This window comes from Delphinus delphis, chromosome 11 (assembly GCF_949987515.2).
Source record: "Delphinus delphis chromosome 11, mDelDel1.2, whole genome shotgun sequence".
Classification (NCBI taxonomy): Eukaryota; Metazoa; Chordata; class Mammalia; order Artiodactyla; family Delphinidae; genus Delphinus; species Delphinus delphis.
This window is the reverse complement of record NC_082693.1, coordinates 19,402,303-19,414,711: the sequence shown is the minus strand read 5'-3', so window position 1 is coordinate 19,414,711 and position 12,409 is coordinate 19,402,303. Positions and strand designations below refer to the sequence as shown.

The 12,409-nt window shown below is 37.6% G+C and overlaps 1 protein-coding gene across 15 annotated transcripts in view; it reads left to right on the top strand.

Moving 5' to 3' along the window:
- Positions 1 to 12,409, top strand: part of SOX5 (SRY-box transcription factor 5) — a 989,998-nt gene that overhangs the window by 787,528 nt on the left and 190,061 nt on the right. For all 15 annotated transcript variants that reach the window (XM_060024445.2, XM_060024443.2, XM_060024448.2 and 12 more), the window contains one exon: positions 4,040 to 4,108. In XM_060024445.2, the coding sequence (XP_059880428.1) occupies positions 4,040 to 4,108 (69 nt within the window). The remainder of the gene's footprint in view (positions 1 to 4,039; positions 4,109 to 12,409) is intronic.

The window sequence follows — 12,409 nt, the reverse complement described above, 5'->3', positions numbered from 1 at the left end:
GAATTAAGGGAAGAGAGATCTTTGGGAGATGCTGGCGTATAGCCGGTAGGGAGAGGAAAACGAACATATCCAGAAGCAAGAAGCTACTAGAAGTCATTTAGATTCTCATTGTCAGCCTTTAAGCATGGGGCTTCTCTGGAGCTTTAGTAGCAGAAGTCAGATAATAAGAATTGACATGTAGAAGAATGATGCATAGTGGGGAAATGGAGGTAATGCATAAGAAGTATTACTTAAAAGAGGCTTGGTAGTCATGGGAAGGAAAGACAGAAGGTGTCATAGGGTGAGCTTACATATAAAGATGGTACATCTTTTCTAGGACTAACTTAGTTTACTGTCCCATGTTCTGCGTTTAGTGCACTCACCGTCTTAAGTGGAGGAGGGCTGTTATTTAGTCAAGGGTACTTTTGTATCTACACAAATACTGCAAAACCTTCTAGACAGCTGTCAAAGTGTAAACTAGCAGAGTTGAAAGAGGTGGAGGAACATTCAGATTACATTTGAGGAGCCCTCCTTTCCTTCTGTTTACTTTTCTCTACTTGATGGTTCATCTCTGCTTGAAAGATGATATTTTTATTTTTAATGAAATGCGTCACCATCTTCCTTAAGTATATATTTAGCCTGTTATTGGAGATGGCCCTTATTCCTCTTGCTCTACCCCTGTGATGAAACAGCTCAGAATGATTGCCCATGACAGTCTAGAAGAACACCACTCTTTTCTTGATCATAACCCTCGATACCTTCAGACATCTGAATTCAGAAGATCCTAGGAGCCTCTGAAACTGGAACTCAGATGGGGATATTTCTTTGTAGAGAAGCCATACTTCGATGGGCCTGAGGGCATGCTTGTCCTAAAAAATCTGAGCAATTACTAATGGAGAGCAAGGCTCCTTACTTTCTCTTTCACACTCTGGCCCATCCTCAAATATCATCAACAGATTCTAGAATTTTTTACTTACTCTGACATTCTCCTTAGAACTTCAGAAATCCTTAGGTTCTTCCAGAAATTCTCCACTGTATTGGAGCGTTGCCAGGCAATGCTGCCTATACAGCCTGAGAGAAGATCCCTCCTGAGAGCTACCGGTCAGGTTCCTGGAGCCCGTTCTGCTCTCCCAGATCCTCTCAGCCGTGCAGTGCTGGCTCACAGCATCACCACTCTGGTAGTCACTGATCTTTTCATCGGGACACAGGGATATTTCTGAAGGACACTTAGTATTTATTCCTTAAGATTCAGGTTAGGTTTCTCTCACCTTGAGAACTCCTTTACTGACCCTACTCCCAACACTCCCTAGTCAGTACACTGTGTCCCTACTCTGTGCTCCATTCCACATTCATCTTTTCAACAACTTTCTGTTGAGCACCAATTTGATGCCAGCTTCTGTTTTAGTTAATAGGTTACAGCAAGGAATAAAACAGACCAAAATACCTCGTGTATTGAATTCTAGTTGGGAAGAGATAGACAATAAATAAGTACAATATATGTTGAAAATGAAGCAGAAAAATAGGGATGAGGGTGCCAGGTAGAGAGATAGGCTCTTTTAAAATGACTGCTCAGGGCTTCCCTGGTGGCGCAGTAGTTAAGAATCCGCTTGCCAATGCAGGGGACACGGGTTCGAGCCCTGGTCCAGGAAGATCCCACATGCTGCGGAACAACTAAGCCTGTGTGCCACAACTACTGAAGCCCGCATGCCTAGAGCCCATGCTCTGCAACAAGAGAAGCCACCGCAATGAGAAGCCCACGCACTGCAACAAAGGGTAGCCCCTGCTCGCCACAACTAGAGAAAGCCCAAGTGCAGCAATGAAGACCAAACGCAGCCAAAAAAAAAAAAAAAAAAGAAGACTGCTCAGGGAAGGCCTCATTGATAGGGTAACAGCTGAGCAGAGACTTGTAGGAGGTGAGGGAGTGACCAATGCAGTTATCTAGGAAAAGAGTGTTCCAGATGGAGGGGAAAGCAAGTGCAAAGGCCCAGAGGCAGGAGTGCCCTCAGGAAATAGGAGTACCCTTGGTGTGTTCAACAGACAGGAAAGTGGAGTGGCAAAGGGAAGAGAGAGAGATGACGTCAGAGAGATAGCAGGAGGCCAGCTCATACAGGGCCTTGCAGGCATCATATGGAAACTGGCTTTTACTCTGAGCGAGACAGAGGGTTTTGAAAAGAGGAATAACACAACACAACTTATATTTTAAAAGGATCTCTCTTGGTGCTGGTTTATAGTAGGCTGCAGGGAGCGAGGGCAGAGGCAGAAAGAGAAGATAGGATGCTATCACAGCAATCCAGGCAAGAGGCAGCAGTGACTTAGAACAGGAGGAAGTGTGGAGGGCTATGAGGTGGTTAGTTTCTTAATAAAATCTTAAGGCACTTATAAAAGGATTTAAATATCAGCTGAAATATTGATATGTGGGAGGAAAGAACTGGACTTAAGGAAGAGAGTGGTATTTCGTTTTCTACCTTTTCCTTTCCTTTTCTTCAAAGAGAGAAAAAGGAATTTCTTTAGGCTGTATTCCTAAGATAAAACAAAAGCATTAAAATAATTATAATTGTACCAGCGTACATAGGAGAAATAAAAAGTTCATTGTGCAGCCATGTAGATCCAACCTCATCATATAGGTTCTTTACTTTCATTCATAGTAATGGACTCTGCATAAATTTTTTCCTGAATTTTTTGCTTTCTGATACAGAAGTTAAGGGATATACTTTCCTAATGAAAACGATAGTGACCATAGCATTGAGAATAAGAATTAGAGCGTATTTGTAAGGCAGCTATAAGTTTCATGAGAAGTTACATTCTTGTGAGAAGGTTTCCTGCCCCATCTCATGAAGTGTTTAGAATTTCCTTCTTGTCTCTTCACTCATGCAGTCTTCATCAAGTGTTCACTCTGTACTCTTTTTGCTTCAGGCTTTGCGCAAATGGTGAGAGCAAAATCTACGTGACCCCTAACTTCACCGTATTTATGAATTTCTACCTAGGAGACAGAAACCTGTTAATTAAAGCAAAAACAAAAATAAATATAACATCATAGCATGTGGTATAGTATCAAGTAGGTAGAGGATGTTATGAGAGTGAAAAACAGGGGGCAGTTGTGCTCGTCTGGCTTAACACTTAGGATGAACACACTGAGGGCTAATTCCTGAGTTTAGTTTTGAATCTGTGGAATTTGTAGTGCCTTTGAGAATGTTGTTGGATAAATGGGTCTAAAGCTTAAAGCAAAGATCCAGGCTAGAGAAACAAATTTGTGATCACTTGGCGTACGTGTGGATGTAGGTATAGAGGGAAAGGAATAGAGTCTAAAGTGAGCCTACAACATTGTGTGACGGGAGAGAGCCATTGACAGTAACTGAGAAGCATCAGACTCAGAGGTAGGAGCAAAACAGGGAAAATGTGATGTCATAGAAGCCAAGGGAGAAAGTTCAGGATCAAGGGAAAGCGCTTGAGTATTGAATTCTGATGAAAAGTCAAGCAGTGAGGACGAGAAAACACTTCAGAATTTAAAAAATTGGAAGTGACTGGTGACTTTATTAAGAATCCTGTTAGTAGAGACCAGAATTGAATGCGTTGAGGACTCGGCAGTCAGTTTGTGAGAGGCAGAAATGACAGTGTTTACCAAGACACAAAAGCATACCAGAACCTCACTAAGGAATAGAGCATCTTACAGTACCTTGTCCTGCTCTGAACTCTTTGGCACACACCCTCCTGTTTGTGAAATATTCTCTTTCTTTTCCAAGGGCTGAACACGTCAGAGGTAGTACCTCCTTAACATACTGCCAGGAAGAGGGATTTTGGAAACTCCAGCATTTCACACTGGATTGGACCACTGTTGTTGTGTCTTAAGCTTCGTTTTCCAAAAGAAGCATAACTGTTCCTAAGTCTAAATATCTTGTCTGATCCTACTTAAGGATGAATTGCTGGTCCTGTAGGGGCGCAGGCACATCTATCTTCATAAGCTTAATCAGTGTCACATCAAACTTTGAGACACAGAACATTGGTAATTTCCCCCTGGGACTGTAATATACTCTTAAATTTTTCATGTGCCATTTCTCCGCAGATTGCAAGACAACAGCAGCAGCTTCTGCAGCAACAACACAAAATCAATTTGCTTCAGCAACAGATCCAGGTCAGAAATCATAATTTCATACGGACTTCCAATTAAGAAATAGAGTTTGTTTCTCATTTTCAGGTGACCTGACTGAAATGAGCTCCAAAATAAAAGTTACTTTCAGCCTGATCATGACGTGTCACCCACGTGCCATGAGAATCTTGCACACGGTGGCTCTGTCACAGGCCCGACTGTGTCGCGATGTTTTAGGGGAGGCAAGCTGATGGTAATTTTTATCCTACACAGAAAGGAAATTATTGTAGAGAAATGTTTCATTTTCTCTATTCTTTAATGTGTAATATGTGCCTGGAAATGTTCTTAATGGGGGAGGTGCAGGGGAACCAAAGCAGAAAGGTTTTCAGTTAGACGTCGGTGGCAGGGAGAACTTTTTACAGTAGGCTCGAGAGCCACGTGTGATCAAGGTGGAAGTGAGGGAAGGTAACGATTTAGTGTTCAAGTCGAATTTCACCCTTCATACTGCGTGGAGAAACGAAGACTGAGGGCTCTATAACCTCCATATTTTTCTTCTGTGGAAATTTGCAATGATGAGAAGCAAAGCTGCCAGGGATAACCTGTCTCTACCACTTGCTTGTGGCATGCGTTTTGCCAAAATTTGTTTCCCTTTCTGAAAATTCCCTTTCTGAAAGCACTCATTTCGTAGAGTATTTAGGAGGATTTAATGAAATCATGGATGGAGAGCTTTAGCATAGTGTCAAGGCACATAGTAAGTACTCAATACATGCTTGCTATGACTAGCAAGAAGAGGACACTAGTTCATGGAGCAATGACTCCAACCTTACGGGACATCATCCATCGGAAATCAACTGTTAGTTTTGCAGTCAGCTTATCTGGGGAGAAATTCATCATTCTCTTGAAGCTGTATCTTGAGAATCCAATATATTTTATTAAGTGTAAATATAAATGACAGAAGCAAACATGTCAAAATTATTTCATCCACATGTTTATCATGTTTAGACTTATTTGCCAAAAAAGTTTATCCCATTTTATCTAACTGGGTCAGCTACACTTAATTTCTTTACTGTGGGTTATATAGCCCAGTCAAGGTTTACTCATTCTTATTCTACCTGAGATTTTAATGAGCACAGTTTCAGTGAGACAGAGAAACATCAGTGAAACGTTCCATCCAAGACTCCGTGCCTTCCTTAATTGCGAACAGCATATTTCTAATGTGATATTATCTGTCTGTCCATATCTGGAGTGTGGTTGTTCATTCAATGGTTTAAAACTGTTTTTCGGGTTTCATGTTTAGCCTAAGCCTGCTGCCTTTGAATGTAATTTTAGTTGATGGTACGAGGTTATCTACACTTAAAATGTTTTTGATTATTGAAAACCAAAGATAATAGAATTATTATGGCAATTTCTCTTTATAAATCAGATACAATTCCATAGTGAGTGGTGTGGTCCTTTGCAAGTCACTTCGTTTCACTGTGATTTGATGAGGGTACCAATGGTTTTAAGTGTTTATAATTTTTATGAGATTGAGATAGTCTTTTGTTAAATAGAATTGCAAAAATGTGTGTAAACCCGTATTATAAATATGTAGAAGGCTCAGTCAGCTGTGTTTTCTGACCATATAAATTGTGCAACACCTTCAGTACTTACTTGTTTTGCAATTATTCCACAGTTATGACCACTGCGTTCATAATGTGGATTTAAAGCTCTGTCATAATAGCAAAATGTTGAAATTGGAGGATTTCTTGCTCCAGAGCATGGAGCATTGTACTTTATAAGGCAGAGCATTTTTTAACTGAAGTACCTTAAACTATTCTAGAAATGACATGACTATAGAAACTGTATGCCAGCGAGCTGGAGCCAAGTTTAATAACTTGCCCAAGATCACATGACTAGTTATAGGTAGAACCAGGATCAGAAGCAAAGTTTTCTGACTGTTAGTTGAAATTTTGCTGAGTATGAGAATTTTAAAAGCTTAGAATTTCTATTTGATCAAAATGTTATGCTGCTGGCCTCCACTAGTTCACAGGGTAGACCAAAAAAAAGCCAGTAGTCCCTAAAGGAAATAATGTCACACTGACAGTAATTTGGGGGAAACATTAAAAGATGCTGAGATACTATATCTGTGTATTTGTCCTCTTTTCTAGTGTTAGTACAGATAAATGATAACGACGGAGTCAAAACCCATCACGCTATTATTTAAAAAAAAAAGCCTGGGAATGTTTCAGGCAAAAAATAAATACCGAGCAAGAGTGACAGTCTGAAAGGAATTAATTTTCACAGCTTCTAGTATATTCATTAACTGAAATCATAGTTCTAAAGTATATTCTAAAGTATATTTTATAAATTGTTAATTTGGAGCTGTCTAACAAACACTTAATAGTTATGAAAATCACAATATATTTAAATTAGTCTATTGAGAGATATGGGAAGCACTGATGTAGGGACATATGTAGAAACAGAAGATTAAAAACATAGAAGAGATCCTTTTTGGTCCCCACATAAATCTTTAACCATATTTCCTCTATAGAATTTTTTCTCTCCCTTTTCTTCTTTCTACTTCCTCCTTTTCTTTGTCAGCATAGGATAAGGAGGGAGAAGATTAAAAATCAAATCTGCTATAGTAGAAGGCAAATTAAATGTATAACAAATATTATTATGAAATGAATTTTTGTCAATATGTAATCAATGCTCACATAAGAATTTACCATAGATTAAATTTTCTTTGATATCTGAAAATATATAGTGTCTTTTGAATTTGATCTACTTTTTTTTCTTTCTTAAATATGGAGCCTTAAGACCTTGTAGAAAAAAACATTCCACTTACGTTATTCATCCTGATTGCATTTTTTAGATGTTTTGTGCCATTGTTCCTTTGGACCTTAGAAAACAATGCATTCTAGTTCCTCTCTTGATATAATAGTGGACTGCAGTGTTACTAGCCCACAGTTAGGGCTACATTTAAAATGTTTCTTTCAGCTATAAATACACAAGACGTTAACTTGGTTCAGATATTGGGAAAGTTATGCAATACGTTAGATGGTCTAAGCAGATCTGTGAGATGGATTAGATTGATAGGTAAGAGAGCAGAACGAATTTTCACACTTGATAGCTGTGTTAAATGACAGGAGGGTGATGTCCCCTAACATTTTCCTCATTCTTTCCTCTCTTTAAAGGAGAGGTTAATTTAGTCATCTTTATTCCATTCGAAGTATATTTCATTCAAGTTTAAAAACATATGAACAAGTTTGTACGTGTGTGTATGAACAGACATTCACATATTCTAATGACCCAGGTTACTTAAAAGTTCTCTTGACCTGTTAATTCTATTTTCTTTCAACTCCAGATGAAAAGAACGGTGGTAAGTTTTACTCTGCAGTTATTTGTTGAAAGAGAAAAAAGCCATAGGAATTGGCAAATTAGCCAGTTTATTTAATTACTTAGGGTCAATTCTTTATGAACTGTTCTTATCTCTTTAAAAAGCAACCTTGGCTCTAAAATTGCATGATTCTAATTGGGTTGAAAACTCAATCTACATTATTTCTTTATAAAGACTTTATAGAGTTATAGCCTTCTTCCAAGTTTATTCACATAACTCATGAGGATTAAAAGAAGAAGTAAGAGAATTTTCTGTCATTCTTTACAAGATCATGAATCAGTTCATTCTACAAATAAAATCATGCATAATATCAGAAACATCCCATCTTCCCTCAAGAATTTGTCTCTTTCTTTATGAGACCCTTAATTTTAGGAACACTAAGAAGGTTTAGTCTTCCTTTTCTACTATTCAGCAATATTTTTCTTTAATGTTTTTGTTTATTGTCCTTAAAAAAAAGAACATCTTTGCACTTTTACTTACTGTATCTAGCTAACTTTTAATGCACATTAATACATAAGATGAAATTTGTAAATATTTCAGAGAAAAATACCCTTCTAGATTTTTTGAGGGTAATCTTTTTTTTTTTCTTTTACTCTATTGCTTGTGCTATAGTGCCCATCTTCAGCAGTTTTATTTCCTGACTTTTTTATAATAAGTCAGCCTGTTTCTAATACTGTTAGATGGTTTATGTTTCCAGTAACAATCCTAGACGAGTGGTTCATCTTGACCTGATTCACTGTTACCAAAACCTTTTAAAGTAAATGAATGAGTGACCTCTATTCAGCGTCCATCATGGCAACAAACTGAATGTTCCTGAAGACTCAAGTTCTCTTTTTGTCTTGAAGCTTTGTATAGGACACGGTTTCTGTAGCTTTGGGTGTGTGTTTGGGGGGGCCAGGGGAAGCATGTCCTAGTTTTAAATTTCTTACCCTTTTTCAATAATACTTAATGGAATTTAAAGTTCTTATTAGCATCTTAGAGGGTCAGTCCAACAACATGCTCTAATATGAAATTGACTTAAATATTTTTAAGGGCGAATTTAAAGATATTGTACTTCTTTTCAAATGCATAATTTCATGATTCCCATACTGGAAGCTCAGTGTTTAAACTGTCATAAGAGATGCTACATATTTGTTGCATTCCCTCTTCTGACAAACTTTTCCAACTATCGTTCATTGTGTTCTCTTGGGGGCAAAGAATTGGTATTTAATAACCCCCTGTCATTGTTTCTGATTCATAAGGTAAGCACATGCAGGACTAATAGTAGCTTTGGGTCACTGATTCTGTCTGGAGCTAAGGATTAAGCAAAGGACAAATCTCTGTTCCTTTGTATTCTTAGTTGTGCAGTGTATATTCTGTAGTATGTAGGAGAGAGCTTGATTCTTTAGGTGTTACAGGATTATATTTAACTGTATGAAACTTAAGTGTATTCAATGGTTAAACAAAAAGATAGAGGGCAGGTTCTGTGGATTTAGACATACTCATGTTCAGTTTCTGCATCTTTGTACCTCATCTGCTATGTGATCTTGAGAAAATTGCTCAGTCCTTCTGAGTTTCATTATTCCCATCTATTAAATGGGAATTATAGTACCTAAGTCACACCTGGTTAGTCTGAGGATTAAATGGCATCATCCCTGGCATGTAATGAGCACACAATGGTAAAAGTTTTTGCCTAAGTCATTTGAAAAACTTTTTTCTGTTTTTCTGATGATGGACAATTTAATGAATATTTCCATAGAGGAGAATTTCTAGGAAAAAAATATATAACCTACATGGCAGTAGCCACTGAAAAGTGTAAGTTCACTCTTCCAAATTTATATGATTTTAGAACTACGGCAGATTTTTAGAAAGCCTTTACTTAGACCTATCTCTCATTTTGACATTTGTAAAGTGAAACCAAGTAAGGTTAGAAGATTTTCCCAAGGTCACATAAGTTGTTGCTTGTGGAACCATGGCTGGATTCCAAGTTCCCCAAGTCTTGGTCATTTTTATTTCACCAATATTCTGCCATTTAAGGCTTCATGGCCAAAGTTTTAAAATGAGTTTTCTTTCTTTCCCTGGGAACTTATTCCTACGAAGTAAAAATACATCTTGACTTATATACAGTTGAATGATTACGTTGCAGTCATGGGCTCAACCAATTTGTGATAAAGGTTTCATTTTATTGGAGCCAAAGTTCTCTGAGCTCATTAAGAGTTTTGGTAATTCTTGATAAATTATTATGCAGAAGGAAATCCATTGAAATATTGCATTGGAAACATAATAACGTTAAAGATGAAATAATAGTACCTGACTGACCTGCTGATTTATGATTTCTTTCTCTGAGTGTGGTAAGTCGGAAGCATTTTACCCCCCTCAACAAGACCCCACACATATACATGAGCACAAAGAGATTGCAAAGTAACCTTGTCTCTTTAGGAAACTGGAAATGCCAAGAATAAACACCATATAATTAAGGTAGCATTTCAACCTAAGAAGGAAATGCATTAACTCCTTGAGCTCCGACTAATGTTTTTCTGTATGAAATACAATATACCACCACTGGGAGGATATAGTTCTTGACATTCAGATAGATTATTAGAGGAGAAAATATGGAGATACAAAGTACCAGCTTTCGAAATGACTTTCCTCTCTTCCTTGTACTTTCTGGAAGGAGAACTTCCTATTGAGAAGATGGGTGTCCTCTCCTAAAAGAGCAGTGATGATAACTGCAGGTCTGTCCTTTTACTCAGAGGGAGCCACTTTAAAATCCTTTAAGCATTGTTTTTTCTTTACGTACGTCTCCTGGTGATTACCTAATGATAGAATTTCAGCCATTCATATGATTTCTCTGTCTGGACAAACCTGCTTTTGTAGATAGAGATACAGATAGATTGATATGCATATATATTTTTAAATTTGTATTGATATAACACATACCTGATGGCTAAAAGAGTACAAGAGAATAATGAAAGCAACCATCCGAGCCCAGTCCTCTGTACTGTGCCCAATCTTTTCACTCAGAAAAGATTTCCTTAAAATCTGTTTTTCTTTAATAGCCTTCTAGTATTTATTATACTTCTGTATATCAAATATTATTATAGTGCCGTTTCTGATTTATCAACTTTAAATATCATTAACTTGGAAACTGGAAATTAATTCTGGTATTGCCAGTCCAGCACCCTCCCCTATACCCCTCCCTCACCTGTAATATAATGACATAAGTCATTTAAGTCCTTCCAATAGATATTCTTAAACTTTAAATAGTTAACTTACACCTCTTTTCTCAATCAACTATAAATAGTGTCTCTTAACACTTGCCTTGTCGGATGAGGATGACATCTCTCTTCTGTCACACACAGCTGCCAATTTCTGTTATCTGTGTGTTTACTCTAAATATATATAATACATGTGTGTATATATGTATGTGTAAATATACACATACACACATAGCTGTTGTGCTTTACCTGTTGGTTAATCCTAAAAACTGAAAATCAGTAGATGATTTTTAGGTTACAATATGTCTATATATTTTTCCTGCATAGTCTAAATAAGGTGCTCCGTATTTCATTTCTGTGTAGGTTTGAACTTTCCAACTGACTTTTCATTAGTCTTTCTTCCTCATATTATGTGGGACGCCGCCAGGAAGGAGCTGGATTCTTAGTCCAGAGGAAGGCGAAATTACATTTTTGCATCTTGCTTGCACTACCCGGGAGTGCCGCGTAAGGCGCCACGCGTGCATCCCGTGGATTGTAGGCGTAACAATATATTGTCACATGTACTGACACACACCAATCCAGGGCTATTGTGCGGACCTTCTGGCCAGTATAAAGCCTGCCATATTCTGCTGCGTAGGGTCTTCCTTCCATCTTTCTTCAACCAAGCTGTGCTCCAATAAAGTGTGATACGAGAAGAATCTTGCGTGTGGCGGCTCGTTATTCTGCTGGTCGGAAGCGGCCCGCCGCAATATTAGTTGCCTTATTATCTCCGTAAATTCTCAAGAATAAACCAGATCTCCACAATCCGACCTTCCTTGACACCTTCTCCCTAGTCCTCTGTTCTTCTGCTTTCATTTGGTTTAGTTAGTCCTGCCGACATTCTAGGATGTCCCTTTATGGTTCTCCAGGGTCGAGAGAATCACTAGGTCCTATATTATCCTCCTTGCTTTATCTCCTTGTTTTGCTCCAGAATCACATCAAGAAACTTCCTAGAAAAAAAAAGGAGGGGCTCCTTTTTACCCCTCTACTTGATTGATAATTTGGCTGCAAATAAAATTGTAAGTTGGAAGTCATTTCCCTTCTATTTCAAATCCATCGATTCATCATCTTCTCGCATCTGTGAGAAATATGATGTTGATCTGATGTTTTTGTTGGTGTGACCAATATTTTTGCTTTCTGAAGGCTTTTAGTATCTTCTGTTTACTGCGGCATTTCACAATAAATGAGAAGTATCAGCATATATTCTGATATTTTTCATTTATTATTTTGTAAGCACCATGAATCTTTTGTTCTAAAGTTATGTTCTTTTGCTCTGGAAAATTATCTTGTCTTTTTTTTCTTGACCATTTTATCCTTTATTTTTCAGTTCTTTCTGGATCTCCTATTAGGCAGACATTGTATTTTCTGGGTTAGTAACTATGTTTCCTAATGTTCATATTTTTTGTTTCTGTTTCTTGGTTCTTATTTTTAGGGGATTGCCTAAATTTTATCTCCTAAATTTTTTAATTGGATCTTTGAGAAATTACCTTTTTAATTTCCATGAGCAACTTCTTTTCTCTAATTCTTTTTTCAGGTTATCCTATTGTTTAATGGATCATTTCTCCTTGAATATCTCAGGGTATACATGTTTGAGGGTGTTACCAAAAAAATTAAATTCTCACTTCCTTAAATTATCTTTTCTCTCATTTTCACCTCCTTGTTTATCTTGATGTTACTCTTTCAGCTTGAAGTTCTACTGGAATTAGAAAATGATTGGTTACCCATCCAGAT